General features: G+C 45.4%; 1 protein-coding gene across 1 annotated transcript in view; it reads right to left on the bottom strand.

The window, feature by feature from the left end:
* The window catches only part of BRINP1 (BMP/retinoic acid inducible neural specific 1), an 89,363-nt gene that overhangs the window by 16,243 nt on the left and 47,045 nt on the right, over positions 1–26,075 (bottom strand). The window contains exons 3-5 of the mRNA XM_027877864.1: positions 10,101–10,291; positions 4,452–4,621; positions 3,058–3,163 (exon numbers count right to left, since the gene is read on the bottom strand). Of these exons, the coding sequence (XP_027733665.1) occupies positions 3,058–3,163; positions 4,452–4,621; positions 10,101–10,291 (467 nt within the window). The remainder of the gene's footprint in view (positions 1–3,057; positions 3,164–4,451; positions 4,622–10,100; positions 10,292–26,075) is intronic.

The following is a 26,075-nucleotide window of genomic DNA, read 5'->3' as shown; positions in this document are numbered from 1 at the left end:
TTCACCTAGAAAAACTATTAGAGAGAGATGTTTGCCTTTAGACTGTATATAAAAGGCTTCCTGCATTAAAAGAGGTAAATTTCCCCAGCTCTAAATTAGAGCTATTTGAAACATTTTCCACAGAAGAGTTCTCTGTTGAAAATGCAGTTTCATTGAAGCATTTTGTGAGAGAGTGTTGACTCCAAAAGCACTTTTGACTTTCTAAATGTATTTTTTCATACTTCCTCATCTCGCTTCACTGCAAAGCTGAAATGTTTCATGTTGTCATTACTGTTCTGCCCATCTTGGCAAAAGCTTTAATAGCAATTGTAATGTAAATTCTAATATTATATTACCATATATATTATAAAGATATATAATATATATCTATGTATATTTTTGTGTATGTATAATATATATGGTATTTACACATACTTTGTAACATAATATTAAATATGCTAATACAATATATTTGATATTGTATAATTATTGTACATAACATTATATATTATGTACCGTATTATATTACCATATTTGATGTAAGAAATTACCTAATATGCAATATTTCCTGCTTAATGTTGCAAAGTTTAGAATAGCACAGAAGTATTTTACCTCACTGAACAGTGCTATGCTCCAGTATTGACACAGACTGTCAGTAACAGCATTGATATGGCAGGGGATGTCTCTGGAACTTTAATTTCCTGAGACTTTTGAAAATATTCCTTTTTTCTCCCACAAATTTTCCTATTTCAGACTAGGACACTTGTCCTGGGATCACAAATTCCCATTTCCCACCAGCCTGTTGTAGAGCTGCTGGAATCCTCCCCTCCCACGCTCTGGTGGTCTCCTTTTCCAGGCAGCTCATGGATCATCCATACTGGAGGTGGAGGAAGGTGAAGGGATGGTTTCCTGCTGGTGGCAGGGACAGGAGGATACAAAGTGCAAACAGCTGGAGTCACCTGTGAGATCCTGGCCCAAAACAGGATTCCTCAGTCCCGTGTTGGGAGGCTGCATCACCACACAGCCCTCCCCACACATGGGACAGGGATTCTGCTCCAGGAAGGGATAGGAAAAAGGGAAACCTTCTGTGCTCTGTGATAAATATTGCAGATATACACCCCAGTGCATGTACCAACGTGCTGGGTTCACATGGATAGTGTTTTACAAATTAGGGATTATTGCTGTCCCAGCAGCCACAGGTACAGAACCAAACATCCCCCTCCCCTGGAAACTCCAGGCTGGCTCAGCTTCCCAAACCCTGTGTGCAGGCACAAAGGTAACTTAGCTTTGCTTCACAGAACTGTGGAATCATTTAGGTTGGAAAAGACCTCCAAGCTCATCAAGTCCAACCTTTGACCCGTCACCACCTTGTCACCCAGACCCGAGCACTGAGTGCCACGTCCCAGCCCCTAAATCCCCTAAAGGGGCTTTGAAACCACAACTCTCAGGGCCAGGCAGCAGCAAGTACAGGAACAGAAACTCTCCCTGTCATGAAGAAGCTGCTCTTTTATTGAGCCAGGCTCAGAGCTGAGTGACACCAAGGCAGGAACATGGATTTCTGTCAGCAGCTCATGCTCGGCTGCTAATCAGATCAGAGGGGACTCGGTCACGATCCATTACCTGCTGCAGCCCTGTGACTAATTCCTAATGAGCCTTCTCAGAGCAGAGGAAGGATCCTGGGTAATTATCCCAAGAACCGCACTCCAGATTAGGTAGAAAGCTCAGGTGTAGCTTTAAAGGTCACTTTGTTCTATTAAGTAGAGCTCCTGCCTCCCTTCCCTCGCTCACTCCCTTGGCTTGGCTCTGGCCTCTCTCTGTGCTGGGTTATGCTGTGAAGTTTCAAGAAACCCATGTGTGCTTGACCCCCAAAGTCCTCTGTCTGCTCCCATCAGAAATCACAGCCTCATCTGCCTTACATCCTCTCTCTCTCCTAATTTTTCCCTCTTCCTCCACCTCCTTCCCCCTCCCTTGGTTTATGTCCTCTCCTGTAGGATCAGATAGCCAATAGAGGTCTATTGATTTACCTGCTTCTCTGCCTATAACCCGAGCTGCCTGCTGATTTAGCTGTTTACCCAGTTATCTGATGTGTCATCCTTGGGTTTTCATTACCAGCAGCCACCATCAGAGTACACAAAACCTCTCAAATTGCTTATTGTTAATTAGGTAAGAACCAGAACTCAGTGGTTTGGATAATCACTGGTATAGAGAAAACAACCTGCCTATTATTTTTAAAGGCAAATAATAACAACAATAATAATATATCCACAACATTACTCGGTAAATGAAACCCAGTTTCTGTGAAACCAAAGATTAAAACAGCACTTGCCAAATTATACTCAAAGCGGAAGATGTAATGTAGCCCATTCATCTGAAAAATTAAAATTTGTGCAAGTACAAGGATTCCAGAAAAAAAAAACATCTGGGCAAGTGAGCAATTAAATCCCACATTTCCTTATTTTGTCAAAAATTTGGGAATAACCTTCATAAATTACACGCCCAGTGAATTTCCTCCTTCTACTGAAGCTGACTTCTTGCTAACCAGCATGTATTTATTTATTAATTCAGTCATGACCTCTATCTGTTGACTTTTGGACTAGCTCCCCAGCTGGGACTGAAGCCATGGCTTCTAGCATCCAAATAAAACCTCAGTGACTTTTCCCAAAGATTGCAGTCATTAAAAAGTCCCAAAAGCTGATCTGCAAAGCTCTTACCCAAATCAGCAATTTGGGAGGGACAAAGAGACATGAACTCCTTCAATATTGATGGAAAAGGTCACTTTTTTTATATTATTATTTTTAATATTAGTGTATGTATAATATGTAGAAGTCCATCAAAATTCCATGGCAGGGACACCCAGATACTTCACTGGGGTCCCTTTGGCTCAAGCTCTGGATCTGCTCTTCTGAGCTTCCTGTGAAGCCTCCAGAAGCCACCAGTCCTGCTCCAGGGAACTTACAGCTGAGGGAGAACCACAGCAAACAGAGAAGGGGAAAAGGCTGGGAAGAAAGGCACCCCTGGCTCGTTTCAGCCCCCCACTCCACGCCCTGTGTTGCCACGTCCCTCGTGCCTGTGCCCTACCTTGCAGGTGGAGTTTGCTTTCAGTGCTTTGCAGAAGGACAGAACTCACAGAGTCCAGATTGTCGTAGCTGTTACAGCCCAGGGGGCCGGTCCGAGTTTCTGTTACCTACAGAGGATGCAGAAAAGAGAGAGTGGTCCCTTTGACTGCAGCACCACACCTTCCCCAGGCTTCTCCAGCCCTTGCAGTACAAAGACTCCTTGTCACCAGCTGATACAGCCCAAAACACATCTCTCCTAATTGGAGAAAAATGCCCCACCCTGGACAGACACAGCTAATGTTTGGTGCACTCACAAGCTGGAAAAGTAGAAGGAGTTTTGCCTGCTTTCTTTGTGGTACTGCTTGTTACTCTGGGCTTGGCAAAGGGATCCTGCAGATTGATGTTTCTCATAGAGTATCTCCACTGGAGAACATCAGAAGCCAGTAGAGGAATTATTCCCTGGCTTCTCTTATTGGGAAGACAGAAACAGAGATGGATTGCCAGCTCCCAGTGGTGCCTGGTGCTCCCATATGTGACCACCATCCTTGTTCTGAGGAGAGATGGAGGCACAGATGACCTGCAGTGCTGTTGCTGTTGGTTTCCAGCCATGGAGGAGAGCTGCCCTTCCGGAATTCACCATGGGTGATTATCTGCTGTCACTGTTTCAATATCTCAATACAATTTCCCATCCAGAAAGGAACAGGCTCAGCCATGAGACACCACAGAACAATAACGAGAGCTGAAACCTTTCAGAAATGGCTAACAATGACGACTCCATCCACATCACCTTCCCTGGAGTGAACTCTGCAACAATAAAATCCCTGCCCAGTGTAGGATGATTGCTTTCAGAGGAGGCAGCCTTTGTCTGCAGAGCCATTTTCCCTATTTTGTATTCTCAGAGCAGCTTCCCTTCCTTCCTGCTGCAACCCCCAAGCTGTCTCTCAGTCCGTTTCATTCCAGATGCCTCAGTAATGCCACACAGTTTTTCACCTTTCCTTGTAGTAAATTCAGCTGAAAGATGTTTAGCAGTCTTACACCCACAGTAGAAAAATACTTCTGGGTTGCACAGGGTTGTTCATTTCACAGACCTGCCTTTCCCTTCCAGCCTCCATCACTGGTCTGGGTTCTCTGCTCCCTCTCTCCCTTCCAGAAGTCACTGTCATGTTTAGTAGAGGTCTCCTATCCTACATAACCATCACACTGAATGCCCACCTCTCCCTGGATATTACTGGACATATTACTGGCCTTGGGGAAATCAATTCTTCAGCAAGGTCCATCAGAGAAAAATTTACCCTGGGAACAAAACAACCCACGATCAAAAAGGACACCGCAGTGGGCTGGCAAAGCCCTGCCCCAAATCCCTGCAGTGTCAGTGTGGGCACACCATCCCTCTCTTCCCGGGGCAAGATAGAGTACCTTGATTGCTCCGGTAGAGATCTGGATCTCATGGAGTCTCCTCATGGTGCCATCACGGTCCACAAAGTAGGAGGAGGCGAGCTGGTGCAAGGCTTCAACGCTCTGCGTGGCGTTCCCTGACTTCCTGTCGAGGCGGCTTTTGTCCATGTACATGGTCAAGGCCTCCTCTCCTGCAGCAGAAAGAAAAGGAGATTTCAGGCTGCCAGGCAGGGTCATCTCAACAGGAGCAAATGGTTGTCATCTGCTGCACCTAAAGAAAGAAATGTCCGACACCAAAAGCGCTCCTGAAGGAACCCGCCCTTCCTCAGCAGCACCAGAACCCCGGTGTGATGCGTGTGAGCCTGCTCTATTCAGACAGAAAGCCCAGGTCCACCACATCTGTAGATCAGCTCCACTGAATTCAGTAGTGAACATTTTGGGCATTTATTAGCCAGCAGAGCTTTACAACAAGTGCTGGAGAGGTTTCAGACCATTTATCCCACTCGAGGAACATTTTCTCTGTGTGTGGTGCCTCTAGAATGATGCTCCTGACAGGGGAAGATGACACTTTCATACAAGTCTCTGAGCTGATTTTTAGAAGGAATAAATGATGATTGGAAATAGGAGGTAGTTGTGTAGGTGGGTACAGAGGACAAACAAATGCTAGTTGTGCCTCTTCAGCTTCCAAAGATGATGCAAAAAGGGAAAAGAAAGGGGATGAGTGAAGGGGAGCAATCAGAGGAAAGAGCAAACAAGAAACTTAATTTAAACTAACCAACCTTCCTGCCTTCTTCCCCAGAGTCTCATTCAGGTAATTTAAGTGGAGAGTGAAAAATATTGTACAAGGTAAGGGACAACAGATGATTTTGTATCAGTAACCACAGGGAATCTGGGAGTGAAGCAGTTAAGAGCTGATAAAAGTCAGCAGAAACCTGAACGTAACAAAATACATCTGAAAAGTACATGAAGCTGAGGAGTAATATTTACCTAAAAGTTTGATTTGTGCTGGACAAGACAGATTAAAATCCAGTTCATTCTTAACATAAGGCTGACACTAAAAGAGGACTAAAAAGGTGAAATGCCATCCTGCACCCTTGACATGTGAAGCTCTGATTTTAATAAATGCAGAGACAACTATGGTAGGAATGTGCCATTTCTACATAACTCTCTTAAGAAGAAGAACGGTGCTTGTTCTGATTTGATAGATGAAGCACTGATGAATACACTGCCTCTGGCAATTATAGAATGGTCAAAAAAAATGTACTACCATTTCTAAGGCCAAGAAATATTTTGCTCTTCATCATCTTTGCATATTTTTTTAAGAGAACGAGGACTTACTTTTCTTTAAAATTCTTATTAGTTGAAATTATTTGATTCTTCCAAATTATTTCTTTTATTGCATACATGAAAAAAACCCAACAACCCCACTAAGCCCTCCCCCTCACTTTCCCTGGAAATTGTCCAGCTTTTATCTGGAAGCCAAATGCCTGAAAACAAACCAAAAATATTCTGGCTGAAAATCAAAATATTTTTGTTAGATTTCAGTTTTTTCAAGCAATAGTTATGTTGAGGATTCAGCCTCTGGCTTTGAGATGAAAAATGGACATTTTTTTGGTGGAAAGAAGGTACTTTTCATCAAAAGAATTGATCAGTTTTAATCTTTTAATTGGGCTCACAGCAGCTAAGTGGAGAAGTTTAGCATGTAAAACTTTCTCTTTAATATTTTTGTTAAGAATAACAGACTATCCATTGAGCATGATCAAAGTCGTGGTAGTGACAGTATCATCATTGTTGCTGCTCACAAAAACACTTTCCCTGGAAAAATGACCAGCTTTGATTTCCTTTACTGCCATTAACGTTATTATATGTTGAGCACATGAGGAGACCTTGGCAGCAATCAAGGCTCTGCCACATCAGCCTCTATCCACACAAACAGAAACACAGTCCATATTCCAGAGAATTTAAACCCCTCTTTCTGATGAGGCACGACAGGTGAAGACAGCAAAGCCCAGGTAATGAGCTGGTTGTGATCAGTGTGAGGAACAGCCCTCACTGCACCCCAGGTGCCTGATGCCTTCAAGGCATGCTCAGGTTTCAACTTCTGGGTGAGTTTCTCGGGGGTATTTGAAGTTTTGTTTGGTCAGTTTTCATGAGTAACCCCTTTGCCACCAAAAGGACACTGCGTGGGAGTTGGCCAAGGGGCTGGGTCAGTGTGAAAGTGTATTTTGAGCTAAAAGTTTTGTATCTTTCATGTAACAGAAGTGTTTAACTGCATGGAGATGCAGCAGACAGAAATGATGCTTTGCCACTGTTTTGTGAGGCTGTGACAGGAGAAGGGAAGCCTGGAATAATTCTCCCCTTAGCTGTGATTCTCAGAGGAACTTGCTGGATCCAGCCACCAACTCTTCATTGATTCCACCAGTAACTGGAAAAAACAGCTTTTTCTGGATAAAAGTATGCCTTTATTAACTAGCCAAGGCACAAAAATCAGGACCTTTTCATTCCAGACTAGTCCATTTTCACTAGAGGAATGCTGAGGCTGGAGAACAGGCAGGAAGCCCGAGTGGGATCACGTCAGGCAGCAGCACAAGTCCCACATCACCAGGAGATCCACCACTAGCTTTGGTCCCTGGACAACACAAATCAAGCACTGAGAAACTCAACAGAGAAGAGAATCCTCTGCTCTAGGGCAGTGAGGATCAGTCATTTCCCCAAAAAAGCTGTCATTTTTTTCCTCCCTGAGGAAGAAAACAGAAGAATAAAGCCCATGAGCTACGTTTTTTCCTGAGGGATGAATACAATCCCTGGGAGTGAAGGGTGCTGAGCAGAAACACTGCTGCTGGAAGCCTCTTCCATGTGGCTGAGTGCAGCCCTGGAAAAGCACAGCATCCCCACGGAGGGGGCACATGGGAAAGCAACTCTTCGATCAAGAGAGGTTAACAGACTTTTCCTGCGTTATTAAGTCTTAATTTCTCTTTTATTAAGCGGGTGCCGTGTTCAAAGTTGCTTTTCCTTTAGGGCTTTCCCTGCAAATTGGCTCTGTGTGCTCCATCCCAGAGCAGGGGCGCCCTCAAAGTGACCCTTCAGCAATGCCGTTGTCAGAACTGAAGGGGAGCAGAGCTGGGTATTTTTTTGCCGGGCTCTGGGGGGACGGGGCTGCTCGGTGGGTTGAAAGGCAGCAGAGCAGTTCCTCATGTGGCCAGGTGTGAAAAGAGCTGCTGTGTTCAGGGGGGCCAGGCTGAGCCATCACTCCCCTCCCGAGGGCCCTGCAACAGCTGGCGTTGGAAAGGCAAACAATTCCCCGTGTGTTTGTCACTCGTTTGCAACATAATAAGAGATCAGGAGGGGGTTAGAAACAACTGTAACCCAGGGCAGAACGCCCGAAACTTTTCTGAGGAGACCCGAGGTCTTGGGAGAGCAAGTGTGCCAGGACACGTCTGGTTTTATATCCCAGTGGTCTTGTTCAGCCCACAGACTGTGATCAGAGTGTGTCCTCTGTGCATAATGCATGCCCAGCTTCATCTGCATCTACCCTGGGACTGCCATTGCCAAGGTGAATCCTTCTTTTCTCCCCTAACATTGCTCACCACGCTCTGGGCTGGTGGAGCATTTAGCTCTCCCCTCCAACACCAGTTCTCCTTACAAGTCTCTGCATATTTAAGATAGTTGTGTTGTAAAATCAGGAGCAGAAACAAGACCCTGTGAATAATTAACAACGTCACCCAGGCAAAATTAAAAATATATTTTACCATCAAAGGTCTTTCTTATTTCGAATTTACATGGATGTGAGTGGCAGAAAGAAAGAGGCAAGTCAATGGAAAGAACAGTAAACCCAGAAAAGAAAAATCTCTCACTTTACTTGGCTGTCTTGGGCTCTGTAAAACATGGGCCTCAAAAGCGATTTCCTCAATAAAAAGCAGTTTATCTTTACACAGACTTCATTAAGGCCTGATGCAGGCAGTCACTTGTACTCTTCAGTGCTTGGAAGCCTGCTTCCTCCCACATTTCTTGCTGATGGAACGGACTGTTTGAGTGCCTGGACTGGAAGAGCAGCCCGAGGATCTTTGAAGGACGTTGCCACACCGGAGGCCATTTGACTTCAGTGGAACTGAGCCAACTTACCTACCACCTAATTTGTGCATGAATCATATGCACACATCTAATCTCATCTCTGTCTCATCCCAGTGTCTGCAGAGTGCTTTGGGAACAGACAGATGGCCAGAAATTCCTCAAAGTTCACCACAAGCTTCGCAATGTGGCAAGGCTGGAGGTGAGGTACATTAGAAAAAGCAACAAAACACACTCTGTGCTAAAATTAAGAGCCTTTACCACTGCAGAATCCTGCTCACAGAGAGTAGTTCTCAGAAGAAAGGCACTCGAATGAAAGAAAGGCAAAACCCAAGAGGGTAAAAGGATAGTGGAAATAATAAAGGAGAGGGGAAAAAAAATCAGCAGTAAATATCAGTAGGAACGGCTGATTTTCGCCCCTCCCGTGTTCAATACGCATCACTCAGAATGTTTATGCAGCAGCCCCAGCAGTGCCTGCTCAGGGGTTCATGGCCCTACAGTGCTCTCTCTGATGTCATCACTGACATATTCTGTGTGCACACACAGACCTCTCTGCAGCCCTTCCATATACATTTTGAATTTTACTTAACTGCTGCTTTTTCAAAAGCCCACTTAATGTTATTTGTGCATCCAGCACAGGCCTTCTTGGCCATCTCTTCCTCTCTGCACACTCTCTCTGCCCAACTCCTTGACCTCCCTTTTCCTGGAGCTCTTTAAAATTCCTCCAGTTCCAGCAAGAAAGGATGTTTTTCCCCTTGTGTTTGGTTTAATTTTCTGTGAAAAAGAGGGATCAACACACTCTGCTGTCAAGGTAAGGACAGTGGCAGGGGGCTGACAGCCAGGCTCCTGGGCTGAGTGGCACGTGTTTCTGCTGGCACACACGGGCACACACACGCTGCTGTCAGAGGGGCACAGGTACACACACAGCACAGGTGCTGAACTCACACCTTGTGCTGTGAATTCTTTCATACTCTGGGGACTTCCACAGTGTCTGACAACGAGCTGCAGCCTGGCCCTGTGCCCCCAGCCAGCTCCCACACGGCATGGCCACGGTTTTGGAATTGCAGAGTGGATCAGGTTGGAAGGGACCACAGTGGGGTCGTCTGGTCCAACCTCCCTCCCAAGCAGGACCAACCCAGAGCACATGGCACAGGACTGTGTCCAGATGGTTCTTGGAGTATCTCCAGGGAGGAAGACTCCACACCCTCTCTGGGCAGCCTGTTCTATGCTGGGTCACTGCACAGCAAAGAAACTCTTCCTCATGTTCAGGTGGAACTTCCTGGGCATCAGTTCCTGTCCTGAGCAGAGAGTGGTCCATCCTCTGCCCCCTCCCTGCAGACACTGACAGACATGGGCGTGGTCCCCCCTCAGTGTCTCTTCTCAAGGCTGAACAGGCCCAGCTTTCTCAGCCTTTCCTTGTAAGAGAGATGTTCCAATCCCTTCCTCATCTTCGCAGCCTCTCCTGGACTTGTTCCGGGAGCTCCGAGTCTCTCTTTCACTGGGGAGCCCCAAAACTGGACACATTTGCAGGGCTGCCCAGTGCCTTCCCCACCCCACCACCATCACCCCCCACAGCAGAAAACAGCCCAGGTTGCCACCTACCTCCCAGGGTGGCAGAGATGAGGATGTGGGTGCCGTACTTTTTGATGATGGTATCAATGAACTGCTGCGTGGTGGGTCTCCTGCCCAGGAGGCGGATGCTCCTCTGAAACTCAGGCATGAGGGGCAGTGGGTTGTGGAGCAGGTCCCTCCTCTCGATGGCTGTGTTCCTCACCTTCCAACGGGCAAACTCCCTGTGTGACAACACAGGAACACAGCAGGGGTGAGGATTCCAGTCTGGAGGGGCAGGGAGAGCCACCCAGGGCAGGGAAGGAGGGTGGAGAAAGGGGACAATCCTGTCGGACACCCCCACATGGATACACACACGTGAGGCCACAGGGTTAGACAGGGTGAAAGGGGGAGGAGAAGAGGAAAAGTGAGACATTACTGCACAATAACAACACACTTGGAGGATCAGGGTGTGGGCTGATGAGGAGGTGGCCTTGGAGTCTCCAGAGGTGTCTGGAAGAGAGTTGGATTTCCCTACAACAAAATCAGGTTGGTCCTTTCACCATCACACACTTTGGGGTCTTAATCTTCTCCATAAAGCAGCAAATTCTGGTCTCTGTCAGCAGAAGGGCTGGTCAGTTGGAACACAGATCTCGCCCAATCTGATCATTGTTATATCCCTGTTGCCCACAAGCCTTCCTTTTGCAAAGCAGAGCTGAAGGAAACACATTTTCTCCAAATATCTTAATCTTTCAGCACCAGGAGTACAGCAAAAGATCATTTTGAAAACCAATTTTTGAGATAAACCACGTAAAAGGATCGATTCAGATATAAACAGAGGCCGGGATGAAAGCGGAGGGTTTGTTTGTTTTTCTTTAAAAAAAACCCAACCAAATAAAGTGATTCTCAAATCCATGCTTTTAAACTGAGAGCAACTGGGGGGAAAAAAAATATAAAGTTAATGTTTGCAAAAGCAGCTCTTTATTGCAGGTATCCATTTTGAAACGACACAGAGGGAAAAGAAACGCCTGGAGAAAAGCTTGCACACCTGCAATCTAAAAATCAGGCCTCTCAAACACATCACCAGCTGAGCACCTGAAAAATGAGAAACCTATTAATGTCCTTCAAAAATATCGAGCAAGGCCTTCTTAAAAGCAAAGGATATTATTTATACCCACTCCCCTACAATGCACCTGTTTTATCTTCAGCTACCTCCCAGATCATCAACGCACAAGCTTCTCTACCACTTTTCATTCACTTAGTCCTGCAACTTGGGTTTAAGACAAAAATTTTATTTAGATTAAGGGCGTTGTGGTTTAACCCCAACTGACACTTCAGCCCCACAGAGCTGCTTGTTCACTGCTCTGTGCTGGATTGGGGAAAGGGTTGGTGTCGTGGTTTTGCTCTGGGTCAATTTGTTTTCACACCCCCCACACAATTACTATTAGTTGAGAGAAGGTTTATGCAGACAAAAGAGACTTGATTTGGGGAAAATAATATGAACATTTATTACTAGTAAAATAAAAAATACTAAAGAACTATATCTATAATAATTCTAGCATTAGGGGCATTAGCACTGGGGGCTCAGCATTAGCAGCCAAAGCAGCTGAAGCTTTTGCCTGACCAGGAGTAAACTTCTTTGGGAAAATTATTGCTGCTAACAAGGAACTAGCTGAATTTAGCAGACAGGAGTGGAAGGAAGATAATTCCAAGGAGACAATTCCAAGAGAATGAAGTAACTTCAGAAGAAGGCCAGCCCAGTGACAGAGAAAAACCATAAGAAGTCAAGAAGCAACCAATCAGAATTAAGTGACTGGACTTGGGTTCAGACTTGAGGATTGGGTGATGGTGATACAGGTATGAGTTGGGGGAGGGGTCCCTCTCTGGAGGGACCCAGCTCCAGATGTAACCTAAGAACTAATAAAAGACTAATTGAAAACCTTCAGTCCGGATTGGCATTCCCAGCAGGATCCTGGGGTCGAAATATTGCTTTATTATGCAATAATCCATAATAGCCAGTCAAAACCAGCACAACAGGAATGACAACACCTGGCACTGACACAGCACTTCCTATCAATGTGTGTCAACCTGTATGACAGTCCCACTTGGCTGGCAGAGCACCCCACATGCAGGCAGATTTGGGAGGGTTAGTTGCAAAGCCAGGATCACAAATTAGATCTTTTTTTTTTTTCCCCCAGGTTGATTCTACAGCCAGTCCACCCTATGTGTGTGAGGTTATTTGACTTAATGAAATTGTACATGTATTTATTTTGATTGAGCCCCATCACAACACCCCATGCTGCCTGACAGCAGTTGTATCCATTAAAACAGCAAAGTGCCAGCTATTTACTTCAAAATACTCCTTACACCTGAGCTAATACCCTCTCTGTAGCTCCCAGGCTTCCACAAGCCAAGTCAAAATGCCAAAACAAAACACACCTCTTGCTGTATTATGAGTCATTAGTGCCAAACCTTGAAATCCACAGAAACGTCCATCTTTCCTAGAGAAATCTTGGTCAAAAGGCAAAAAAACCCCCAAACTCAACCCAAAATAAACCTGATACACCAGGGTATTAATACCAGGAGTGACAGAACCAGGCCATTGTCTCCCAAGTTGTCTGCAGATAACAAATATACAACAAATGTCCATATATTCCCTGTATAGAGAAGAGTGTTTTCCCTGCTGTCTCAGAATTGTGTAAAAGTCCAGTACCTGCAGGTCTCACAGTTGATTTTAATAATAGATAAAACCTTAAATGTAAAGACAAATAGTTCCTCTCTGTCACTACAGAGATGTTGCTCTAATCATTCTAGACTAGAGTTGCAACCCCAGAGCTCACTACACAAAGAAATCCCCTTTGAAGAAGGAACTGTCCCTCCAGCAGTTGCACTGCATGAGAAGAGGCAGAGCTGGATACTAAAAGACAGGCAAAGTTTTACAATAAATAGAGATGCCCGTGTTCCCATCATAAAGATCATAACCAGAGGAAAAATGCCATCTGTGCTTCCTCTCCAAAGAGGGGATTATTGCTTCCTGTAAAACTCAAGCACATGTTTGCTCTCAGATTTCTGCTTCCTGCAGCATCAATAAAGTCAGGAGGCACCAGAGAACTCCAGAGCCAGAAAGAGCTGGATAAATGCTTTCAGAAAGGGCTGGATAAATGCTTCATGTTCCTCAATAAAGTACAGAGAGTTTGGTTTTGTTGCTTTGGAATAGGTAATTTAACAGCAAAGGTCACGGAAGTTGAAATAGGCAACTGATAAGATTCTTCAGAGAAGCTGTGGCTGCCCCATCCCTGGAAGTGTCCAAGGCCAGGTTGGACATGGCTTGGAGAAACCTGGGATTGTGGAAGGTGTCCCTGCCCTTGGCAGGGAGTGGAACAAGATGACCTTTAGGGTGCCTTCCAAGCCAAATCATTCTAGGATTCTATGATATATCAACTCCCAGATCCTATTAGTGTCTTCCTCAAAGTGTGAGGATAGACTTTGCAAACTGGGACCACAGATAGGAAAGGAATGAACAATGAAGGTGGGAGAAGGTAGAAAAGGAGAATGAAAATTCTGCAAACAACGTGTTCAGAGGGAAAGTGGGTTCATTTTGTGCATCAGGTCCAACATCACCTCATGACACCACAGACAGCAGGCAAAAGCAGGAGTTTAAAAGAAATCACTGTCACATCTTCAACCTTTTCTGCTGCCAAGGGGTAATTCCAGTTCCTATTCGTGCCCTCAGTGAGCCCTGAGGAGAATCCACACCTAAAGCACAGCAGTGAGGGAGACTTTTCCCACTCAGTTCTCATTCATGCCATCCCTCCCCTGGGCTTCCTGCTCCCAGGGACAGCAGTGAGGTGAAAGCCCAGTTCTGTTATACTCTCCATATGCTTGGGATGTGTGGCTTTCTCAGCTGATGAGAAAAGCTGAACAAATATGTTGTGATGAATAATTTATGCAACTAACTTAGATGTTTATCTTCTGCTCATAGAATATCCGTGAACCAGTTGCAATTCCCTCTAATTTATGCGTTATTTGAACTTACTTAGTGAGATTTTTCAAGCTTTTTTTACAGGTTTTGTGCAATATTTGGCTGTGTTCTTTTTTCATGTGCCATTGATTTGTTGGGATTTGAATCACAGGAGGGTGAAGTTTGGAAGGAACCACCAGTGGGGTCATCTGGTCCAGCCTCAGTGGTCAAGCAAATGATATGGTCGTGTTAAGCTTCCTGCTTAATGTCCAAAAATACATTTTCAATTTTGTTCCCCCAGTTCCAGTATTTTACATGGAAAGCAGCTCTCTAATTCCAGCAATCCTCCATGCAACCTATAGAACTCTGCTGCAAGATGCACCTGAGGCCAAGGTTTATGGTACGATTTTGGAAAATAGACTTAACATTAATGGATATGGCTAGAGAAATAACTTAGAATTATTGAGGTCATAAAAAAAAAAAAAAGTGGTATTTGCAGGGAACAGTATAGATCTGGCCTTAGGGAATGTTCCAGACTGAAACTCCCGAAGTCTGTGAAGAAACACCTCCAAGACCGGGGTTTTTATTAGCTTTCAGCACTAGATTTAATTGCATTTTCTGGAGAAGCAGCTGCTATGGGCCAAAACTGAATTCATGCCACTGGGTTGGGTTTGTCACCTCTGAATCCTTCAATCTGCATTCCACCAAGGCCTTGGAATCATGGATGTTGTGTTCAAAAGGGCACTGAAACCTTTCCTCACAGGAACCATTCTGGGATGGCATCTCACGGGTCGTTGGTTCTCAGACCCATCAGAGGCACCACAGTCCCAGTGCCACAGCCTGGGACACAGAGGGGAGGTCTCTGCAGGTCTCTGCAGATCTCTGCAGGTCTCAAGGCACTTTATAAAATAGAAATATTGCCCTGGCTCAGGTTCCAGGCAAAGAAGATGCAAAGACTTGACCAGGATTATGGTGGCACCCCGTAGTACAGCTGGGATTAGTGCAGAGTCCTCTGACTCTCAGGGGAATCCCAGGCAAGGACCTGAACTTCTGCCAGCAGGGAAGCTTTTAATGGCTTTGGAAAGACGATAAACCTCTTAGCAAGGGGGAGGAAGAGTCTGAATCCCTGATGCAGAGATGGGATGAGGAAGAACTATGACCTAGTCTCTGAATCGTGGGGCAGAGGCACTTGTTGGTGCTCTGATGTCTCAGGCAGCCCAAGCTAAGGTGGGGGGTACACCCAGGGAATTCCTGACAGGTCTCTAATCCCCTGGAGAAAGCACTGAGGAGCTTCTGTTCCAATGGCTGGAAGGGGTTGGAGGTGCTCATACCTAGAGGGGAGAAGGAGGAAGGGAGTTGAGTGGGAAGAGGGATGAAATACTGACTATTCCAGGCTTTCCTCCCTGTAACAGGAAGGGGACAGGCTTTATTTGAATAAGGCTGTGTCTGAGAAAGCCTTTTCAGATCTTGCATTAATGAGTTTGCCATCAAGGCCAGCGTGTCAGAGGCAGAAGGAGCCACTAGGAATGTTTCAGTGCTCATTAGCATTATGACCCCTCCAGGGAAAGAGAAAAACAGGGAAAAAATTACTGAATAGAAAGGAAAAGTCAAAAGCCTGGAGTGGATACATCACCCAGACCCCTCCCTGCAGCAGCAGAAAGGACAGGAGAATCCAAGGGCGTGAACATCTCTGCCCAGGGAGAGGAGTCAGAGAGAGGGGCCATCCGAGCAAATTAAATTCCCATCTTCAAATGGCCAAGACAACCAAAGCATGGAAGTGGAGAAAGAAGTTCAGTACAGACCTCAGGGGCTGGTGCTTGGAACAAAAAAGAAATTAAATGCATTAAACAATGATGGAGAAAGAGTCAGTTTGAAAATGGGGAGGGAAAAAAAAAAAAAAAAAAAACAACAGAGGAGGAAGACACTGAACAAAGCCTGTGTCGTCCTAACTAGAACACCCCAACCCCTCCTGCTGCTGCGTGGATGGATTGCCTGCAGGGAAGTCAGTGCTTCCCACTCAGTGCACACTCAGCAGCCAGGACCAGCCCCACTGCTCCCTGGGAACCAGGCAAGGAGAAGGCACCAACCTCTTTCTGCTCAGTGGTTCTTTATCTTTTTTTGCAAACCTTACCTGCAAAGTCATCAGCTGCTCCCAAAGGTGAGGAGCCTTTCCAAAGGCAACACCCCCTCCAGTAACAGCAAGTCACAAACACTGCTTCATGTCCTCTGCTTGGCACGCTGATAATTGGCTCTGATGTCATCAGGATTCCCTGATGTCAGAGACAGGGCCTTCATATTTCCCTGGATTTTGGTGTCTGTACAGCAGCCCCTGCTGTCTCTGTCCCCTGTTTTCCTCCAAGCACCTCCCAGTCACTGACAGACATTTTAAGCCCCCTCTGTGCACATTGCAGACAACTGCAATCTGCTGGCAGAATGAGTGTGACCCAAAACAGAAAATTTCAAGCCTTATCTGGGTAGAAAACAAGTTTTAGGATAGCATGAGTCCTCCAGAATCCTCCCAGGCATTCCTGCAACAGAGCTGTTGGTTTGGGGGGGGGTTGTTTTGTTTTGCCTTTATTTTTCTCAGCCCATTTGTCCCAGTCATGGGCTGCACAAAGTGCTGGTTATCTCCAGTCCTCAGGGCGAGGGCTCTTCCAGGCTCCTGTGAGCCCTGGACTGTGCAAACAATGCCATGGGATATGGAATGAAGATGACAACAGCACTATAATGCTTATCTTGTACTGCCAGATCAGGCTTAATATGAGCCTGGACAGGGTATCTGTGATTATGGTGGGGTCAGTGATGTTTTATTTCTAGTCTGTGCCCTCAAAATGCCAGACAGCCCCAGGCTGAGCAGTGCAATATCCCTTCAGCAGTTTCCTCTGCAGCTTGGCCTCTTCCCTATCTAGGCCAGCATGAAGAAGTCAGCCTTCAAAGCTGAGCTTTTCAAAGGCCCTACAAGAATTAGTTTCCTGTGAGAGTTTGGCACTCATCCCCCCTAATCTATTTAAGAAAACTCCAGTCTGTAGATTCAAACTAGTTCCAAATTAGACAGAGGCTGAAATTCTGCCATAAAAGAGAAGGGGGGAAAAAAAAATCAAAAAATCTAATTCCAGAGAAGTATGAAAAAGAAATCACTTAAGCTGGAAGTCTGACAGCATTTTGCATAACAACCAGGCAAGCAGACAGGCTCACTTATGACAGCTGGCAGGTGAATGAGATAAATAAATTGACTATTGATCTATTGATAAATGCTGCGCTGGCTGCTGCAGGTTTATCCCCAAAAGGGCATTTGCCTGGATAGGAGTAAGCCAAGGAGAGGACAATCAGTGTGGGATCATTCAGCAGAAGTTAAACAGTGTTGTTGGACTCCCTACTCCTCCATCTGTCTCCAAAGGACAATGGAAGAATCTTCTGTTGCTTGTGCCCTTGATCCATCCTTTGGCCACGTGCTTGCTGTTTGCTGAGGGGTCTGAAACCTCAACTACTCCCCCTTTTCTGGGCAATCAGTTTACCTCGTTGGATTTTCCTGTTATAGAGTTTTGTTTTCAACTCCTTAATAGTTTTCTTAAAATATTAAGTTTTTCCAGGGCTGAAAACTACGGGGTGTTTTTTCTAAAAAGAGAGGAAGGTAAACAATAAGTCCAGAATGACACAATGCTTGCAAGAATCAAAAAGAAAGAAAATTGCTTCGAAGTCAGATGGATTTTATGTGACCTTGAAAGTAAACAGGTTGTTCAAGAACTGAATTAAAATCCAATCAGACAAACATGACTCTGAGCCTTGTGTTCTCTCTTAGGACAGGACTATATTTGGGTCTCTTAGGAAGCAACATGTGATTGTTGGGTGAAAAAAGGTTGATTTGTTTTAAAAAAAAAAAAAAAGCTGGAATAAATTTATTACTAGAAATTCAAAGCAGAGTGATTCAGCATAGGAAAGAACAAATAAAAGATTGGCCATTCAGTTTGATCACTATTAATTTTGCTTATTGTTAAATTTGATCATGGCCAGGATGTGGTTATGGTTCCTACCTCTGACATCAATCACATCTAAACAGAGTTACCATTGCAACCAAAAAGCGGGGCAGAGCAGGTCACTGCCCAGTCCCCTGGTTGGGGTCACCCCTAAATTAGGTGTTTGTGCATCCTCAGATAACTCACAGTGACTTCTGAACTTCTTCAGCACAAACCCACCATCTGCCTTCATCCACCCCCTATGGATCTGTTCCAATATTCCACGTGGGTCACCTGCTGCAATCCCCTCCCATCACACCCATCAGTGGGACATTTATTCCACTCAGCTCTCCCTGAAATGTTCTTTGCGCACATTTTGTTGCAAAAAAAAAAAAAAAAGCCCAGACCTTGGGCACTGGAGAGACCCTTCCCACCACCAGCCTCCCTCAGCCTTGGAGACCTGCTGGTGAGTAGTTCCCATTACTGTTCACACCATTTCAGCTGTTTCCAACGCTGGGCTGAGGGCATTTCCAAGCCACTCCAGCTTACACTGGGGTTGACAGGAGCTGCTGGAAGCTGGAGTGACATCTCCACAAGAGCTCCCAGCGTTGTTCACGCTGCTGCAGCTTAACAAACATTAGCAACAATAGGAAATGTTCTGTTCCATTGCTGTTCTCTCCCTAAAAGCTTACCCAGACCAGACATGGTTTATTAAGCTACTGAGAAAGCTGTTCTAACAGGCTGCAGGGCCCTGTGCTCCAAGCACTGCGATGGACAGCACAGAGACACCCTTTCCTTCACTGTGAATTATGATAAAAATCACGAGAGATGCAGCCAGAGCAGTTCTCCCACTAAAATACCTGAGATGATAGCCTAGAGAAACTCATCTGTGAATCAGGCACTTTGAGTTCTGTGGTTATGAATGCAACAACACAGAGATTATTTTCTGTAGCCTGGTCTCCTGGATTTCTGTTTTTATGAGTTTGACCCAGAATTCATGATCAAGCTGATCCTGGAAAGTCAAGGAGCTCTTAAGAAGAGGCTTTCAAAGAACAGCACTTTTGAAGTAACAGATGGAAACACCTGAGTCATTCAAGGAATTTTAGGTATTCTTAAGGAAACCTGGGATAGTCTGTATGATTTTAGGCTCTCTTTTCCACAATTCTTTCAATTCCCTCCTTGTATGCTCCTTTGTATCAGCACACAATCCTTGTCTGGAAAGCTGAGTAAGTTGGAAGGGGAGCCAAGACACAGGATGGTGAGACAAGTAACTAAAAGTGTAAAGGAGCACAGGGCACAGACAGGAAAAGGCCCCAAATCATTCATGCTGTAGGAACTGGTGTGAGGGGGAAACCAAGAAAAGCACAACCAATGGAAAAGAAAACAACAACAACAACAAACCAACAAAATAAGCAAAAAAGCCAAAGAAAACAAACCAACCCAACAAAACAAACACACAAAATTACCAAAATTACCCAATGAAAAAAAACCACAACAAACAACCAAAAAAAAAAAAAAAAAAAAAACTCAAAAAACCCCCACAACAGACCCTTTCACACTGATGTGTTCAGACTCCAGTAGAAGATGAAACTCTCAATGAAGTCCCTCCTCCTAATTAGTACATAAGAATATTTAAATCTGCTTCTTTTGTAAGCAAGTTTTAAACGTAAGACAGGGAAAGAGAGTTTAGTTTTTAGAGCAGACAACAAATCACCCATGGGAGGACTGGACCATGTTAAGTCGTGGTGAGCCCTTTTTACCCCATGGAGCCCCCCCAACAAACTGTGTCTTCCCTGCCCCAAAAGTCACCATCTGGATCCACAGCCTATCAGTCCCAAAATTCACCATCTGCATTCACAGCCTACCAGTGTTCATATGAGCACAACAGCACGACTCAAAGGCTGTAACAAGAACACAGTTTGGAACAAGTCATTTCATTAAACTGCACTTCCTTCATTTTCTGAAGATGTGGGTGTGTGTGGACTGCAGGCTTTTCTTCCTAATTTTAGCTGGAGCTGGCTGATAACCTCAGCCTGTGACACCACAGCCCTAAACTTTGCTCTTTACTTATCATGATTCACAGTTTGTTCAGATGAAAAAAGACTGAGAAATGTGGACTTGAACCTTAATTCCTCGTGTTGCAGGCGAGGGTACCTGGCTGCTGCACTGCCAGGGGCTTAAGCACAGCATTTGTCAATACTGGGAAAGTAATATCGGAAATTTAGCCTTGATTGCCCTTTTTTCTCTCAAAAAAGCACAAAATTTTCTCCAACTCAGCATGCAACCATGTTTCAAAACTCCAACTGTTGTTAGAAAATGGAGCCATCACCCCCCCTCTGGTCAGTTGTGCCACTCTCTTGGCAAGGGCTCAAATTCACCAATTGAGGAGGAAAAAGGGAAAAAAAAAATAAATAGTGATGTTTAAATACAAAGCCTCTCCTGACTCCTATGCCCAGCTGGGCCCTCCAGGCAATCCTGGCAGGGCCAAGTGGGCACAGCTGCCACATTTGTGGGCTCAGCAAGTGATGGGAAAGCTGTCCCCTCTCGCCCACCCCCTCTGCCCTGAGTCATCCTCAGCTGATGGAGACACCAGAGAGCACGTGAGGCAGGAGCTGGTGGGTGGCTTGGATGCCTAAAGGCAGCCAGTTGGCAAAGCCACCTGTTCCCACCAGGGATCCTTTGCTGCAGGGCAGCTGAGGGGGTTTTGTCCAGGTTAAGTGAAGTGAAGAGGGTCCATCCCTGTCCCTGCCATCCATCAGGTTGGAAGGGTGAGCTCCGGGCTGCGTGTGGAGAATAGGCAGGAAAACGGAACTTGCAGAGGGGCAACAGGACAGACAAACCAGTGCCAGCTCCCAAAGGCACGCCTAGACCCAGCACAGAGTCAAAGTGACCCAGGAGATGGGATAAGGACTCACATCCTTCATCACCCACACCATTCCAAGGGATCTCGCAGGAAGCACCTGTGACTACGTGGCAGAGGTATGAGGATGCAAGTGAACAAAAGCTGTTTTGACACAGTAAAACAAAGCCAGGCTTCCCTCCCACATTGATCCTTGCTACTTTATTCCTATAGCATTGTGGCATTATTTCCTCCAAGCTGGTTTGGGAGAAAACAAATGGTTCCTCCTCATGGTTCCTCAGGACACCCAATTCTGTGCCTTCACCCTGAGAGAGAGCTGGGGCTCCACATCCCTTGGGTTTCCAAGCTGTGCTGTCACAGTCAGGCCAGTGGCCAAGGATTGCTTTTTAAACAGTGGCACCCAGCAAACAGGGATATACACAGTGGCTCCATGCTGAGGATGTCCCCTCTCAGAATAGGATTCAGGTGGTGACTGGGCCTGAAATTACCAGCAAATAGCATAGGATAAGAGGTTAAGGGCTGAAAAAAATTAGGCTGCAGAGTATGGCTGCAGCAATATTCAAGTCATCCATAATCAGAGACATTTGTGCTTTGTTCGAGATTAAAAAAGAGGAAAAAAACTGTCCCCAAAAGCCTATGACATTTCAGAATTACAGTAAAACTGAGGAAATTTTCTCTAGGAAAAAGGTGACCCATTTCCTCAGACTACATCCCTCTTTAGCAAAAAAACTGAACACAAGCTGTGAGAAAGCCTTGAACATTCCCTGGTTGCTCCAAAATCTCATTTCTACAAAAATCAGTTTTGATGTATTTAATTTTCATTCCTAGTCATGCCATTTCCAACTCAGGCATGTTTTGATGGAGGAAATAAAAAGACTGCAATAAAATAAAAATTCACAAACTCATGAAGAAAGGCAATCTCTTTGCATGCTGCAAAGTGGCCTGCAACGAAAAGATAACCACGCTTTTTATGCAACATTTCATAAAGGAAAAGCTTTTTTTTTGTCCTGTCCTATCCAGGGAACAGGGACTTGTGAATGCAAATGCTTTTGTTTCCTGGGATCTGTTTGTGAAGCTTTGAGGCACTTGGTTATTCAGGCACATTCTTGGCAATGTCCCCATCATGAGTCATGTTTTCTTTAGCTGCTATTTGTGACTTTGATATGTGGATCTCAGAGCACCTTTAAACAAATGTGTCACTGTAGATGGAGAAGCTAAAGCAGCAGGAGAGGAACAACTTTTCCAAGGAAGAGATCCAGGATGCAGCCCAGCCATGAAGGAAATCCACCCAAATCTAAAGGCGGGACAACGTGAGGACTGAAGGAGATGGTGGGGTGCTGGCTGAGCTTGCTGCCCTACTTTGGTTGTGCCAAAAAATGCCCATGGTCCTTGCTGTCTGCCCAGGGCTCAGTTCAGCAGGATACTCTGCTTCCAACACCTCACTCAAGGTGGGGGTGATGTGAAAACACAACCTCCCCTCAGCCACAGAGAACAGATGCAGAGCCAGAATCACAGGATTTTTGAGATTGGCAAAGACCTTCAAGACCATCAAGCCCAACCATTCACTGCTAGACCATGTCCCTAAGTGCCATATCCACACAGTTTTTGAACACTTCCATGTATGCTGCCTCCACCACTTCCCTGGGCAGCCTGCTCCAACACTGGACAACCCATTCCACAAAGAAAACGTTCCCAGTATCGAATCTAAACCTCCCATGGTGCACCTTGAGGACCTTTCCTCATGTCCCGTTGGAAATATATCTATTAAAAATCACTGCACAGATTCCCAAATCCCAGCCCTTTTGTGGAGGACACAAAAACCGTGTGGAAGCAGTGGAAAATCATGGAGTCATGTCACAGGGAGGGTGTTGGACCTGATTGATACCAGGAGTGAGAGGGATCAAATGCACCCCCTCCCCACCCCCCCCCAGCATTTATCATCTGTCAGGTAACAGGACCCCAAAGGCTGTGAAATGAATCTGATGAAATCCAAACCACTTCCTGCAGGAAGGTTTGCAACTGTTGTGTTCAAATCAGCAAAGAACAAGCTGGATGGTCTGGGGGAGAAGGGGGATGCTGGGCTGTGCCACTTCAGGCTGTGCCTGCCTGAAATCCTGCAGGTTTATCAGGTATTTATAATATTTTTTCATACATGAATCTTTGTATACAGGCAATATTTAACTACACAATGTGAAACCCCGATTTTTTGTAGTTTTTCATCACAATCTTGAATATAATAGCTATTTGCATCTCAACACACTGGCTTTTCAAAACACTAGTAATTAAGGCATCTTTGCTCTATAGTTTCTATTTAGTGCAAACAAAAATTGTCTTTAATAATTTGATTAAAACATAGAAGTAACTGAATATCCCAAAGTTGGGTTTTTAATGTAATTGGAAGATAGTTGTGCATTTTGGAGTTCTCTTGTGAAAGAGACATTTAAAAGCTCTTAATGCTGATTGCTTTTGTTGGTTCCTTATAACTGGTTCTGTTGTCTTGCCTTTGACAGGTTTATCAATACACCACAGCCAGTTCTAGTGCAAAAAGGACCACTGGAGTTCTTCCTTAGCTGACAGAGCCTCAAATACACCTGAAACAGCTGAGAGGGGTTGTCACAGCCATGCTGGGGGCTCCAAACCTGCACCAAGGTGGAGGGAGCTCAGCGAAAAGCAGCACATGCAACCTGCCCCACAACGTGCCCAGAGCCACATGAGCACCTGTTTGTGCAAAGGGCTACAAAAACCCAAAGTTCAGCTACAGAAAACCCAAAATCCACTAACACACTGATGGCCAGAGGGGAAATTCAAGTCTGGGCGAAGTTAAGAGCAAAACCTCCTCAGTTCCAGTGTAGGCAGAGTCAAAGCCCAGCAAGTCTTTAAGCTGTGAGCAGAGATACCCTCCTGTACCAAATTTAGGTTCTGGGATAGAGGGCTGGAGCTGAGTCCTTCCCTGAACACAAGGCTCTTTCCTGGGGGATAGGTTAAGACCAACTGTAAAGGTTTCTAGTCTCACCATTCAAGGGATGTTTAGGGGAAAGAGAAAGCTGTGTATGAGGAGGGTTGGGGTTTATTTTATTTTATTTTATTTTGTTTTATTTTATTTTATTTAAAATTTAATTTCATTTTGATTTTATAGTTTTTGGGGGCTTTAATTAATTTTTTTCAGGGGAAAGATATTTGTTTTGTTTTGTTTTTCAAGGGCAAGTTGGGTGGGTTTTTTTAAGTTTAGTAGGGACTTACTGTGAAGTAAGGTAAAGGGAGTTATCCCTTATTAATGCTCTTATGTCTCAGATTTTTTCTTTTTGGCTTGGCAGGTGTTTGCTTTGTGCTTTTATCATGGTGTGGGAACCCTTTGCTGAGTTTGGATGGGAGTTTCTGTGAGGTTGGTCCTTCCCCTCTTGCCTGTGCTCTCTTTCACGGCAGACTTTTTGGTTTGTGCTAAGTTAAAAACCAGGATTCTCTGAGGCTGAAAATTCAGTCTGGGGAGATCAGATGCAAAAAAAATCTAAGAAGACCCTTAGGTGTCTAAGGTGTCTTAGGGACTTAGAACTGGATGGTCTTTAGGGTCCCTTCCAAGCCAAACCAGTCTGTGCTTCCATGAAGACCTTCCCTCATGGTTATTTGGGGGGGGGGGGGGGGGGGGGGGGGGGGGGGGGGGGAAAGAAGTGGGCAAAGTAAAATTATCAGCTCCTGTTACAGCTCAAGCTTCACAAGGCTGAGGAAGGGATTATGTGCTATTGTACATCTGAGCCTCTGCTCCGAAAGAATGAGCTGGACCCTGGAATTTGGAAGCACATGCATATGTATATATTTATCTACTGAGCAAAACAACAGTATCTGCAGTGCTTTTTATTTGCCTTCTGGGTTCTGAGATTGCAACACTTGTATTTTCTGGCTTTTCCTCGCAATCCTAAAAGGCAGCCTATTCTTATTTTTCAAATGGAAGTTGTGAGTTATGCAATTATATGACTCAAGCCTGGAGTACTTAAAGAAGACAGGAAAAGAGCTAATGTGAATCCCCCAACTCTTACAAGGAACAAAAAACCAAAAAAAAACCACAACAACTGTGCAGTCTGGTAGAGAGCTGGTCCTGATTTTCCTGCTGCTGACTAGAAACCTCCCAATTCCCAGGGCCTGAGGACATGCCAGGAGGAATGGGGGCAGGATGGCTCCCTCCTTGCCCTGTTGGGGTACAACCCTGCCCTCTCTGAACTGGGATGAACCCCCAGAGTGGCTGAGCTGCTGCTCCAGCCAATGGGATGTGTTTCAGCTCTTCCCTCCACACCAAAGCACACAGTTTTCTCCTTCCTCCTGCCCTCCTTCCAACTCCTGGAAGGAGTTGCTTCCCCTCTTTTTGTTTCCCAGCCTTCCTTTCTGTTTTTCTCTGTCCCAGCTGTTGCAGTGTGCAGAGCTCAGCTCAGATTTAGGGTCCTGCAGACCATAATCTGTGGCAGGACATGGAACCTGATGTAAACTTGCCCAGGGCAGGGGCTGCTGCAAACCCGATGGAGGGGAGAGAGTCTCCTAAAACTGCCTGCGGTGGGAGGGATGAATTATCCGGCTCTGTGCAAGAGCAGCACCCAGAGGCCTCCACAACAAGTGCATGTTTATCTCACTCAGATCTGTCCCTGCAGCAGCCCTGCCTGTCCCTGCTCCTTCCACTGCCACTTCCAAAGCCCAGCTGAGGGTGAATTTGCTGATCTCTGGAGAAGAGAGTCCGCACTGAGGCGTCTTTGTGCAGTCTGATATTGCTCCTGTTTTAACTCATTCCCAGCAGGATATTCTGTGCATTCCCACTTTCCTGAGTCTCGTCCTCCCATCCTGACCATCTCTCCTTGCCCCTCTTCCTCTCTTGAAGGGCAGGAGGTGTCTGTATTTAAAGCCTCAATCTTCCTGGGCACTGGACCGTTACCAGCAGCGCACTCATCACCGGGGCCGAGTTTCACTGACTGATTGTTTTCTGATTCTGTTTGGCATTTTATCCTGGCTGCATAGAAAACTTATTATAAAATCATGTTTGTGTTCCATAGATTATATCTGTGCCTCACTGCAGCAGGAGGATGGAGGGGCCCGATGAGAGCCCCTGCCAAGGTGATGGGGACCAAGCTGCAGTGCAGGTGTGGTGGTTGCAGGGGACAAAATAAGACACCCTTGGTCAGCCAAAGTGTGTCCTGGGCGTGAGATAACTGTTTATGATTAGCTGTTGCAATTCTCCTGACCAGATCATGCCACAAATAAATGTTCTAAACACAGAA

The sequence above is a fragment of the Empidonax traillii genome, unplaced genomic scaffold (genome assembly GCF_003031625.1).
Source record: "Empidonax traillii isolate 1590-97213 ecotype Southwest subspecies unplaced genomic scaffold, ASM303162v1 scaffold34:size3740991, whole genome shotgun sequence".
Lineage (NCBI taxonomy): Eukaryota > Metazoa > Chordata > Aves > Passeriformes > Tyrannidae > Empidonax > Empidonax traillii.
The sequence above is the reverse complement of the archived record's forward strand: the minus strand, read 5'-3'. Positions and strand labels throughout refer to the sequence as shown.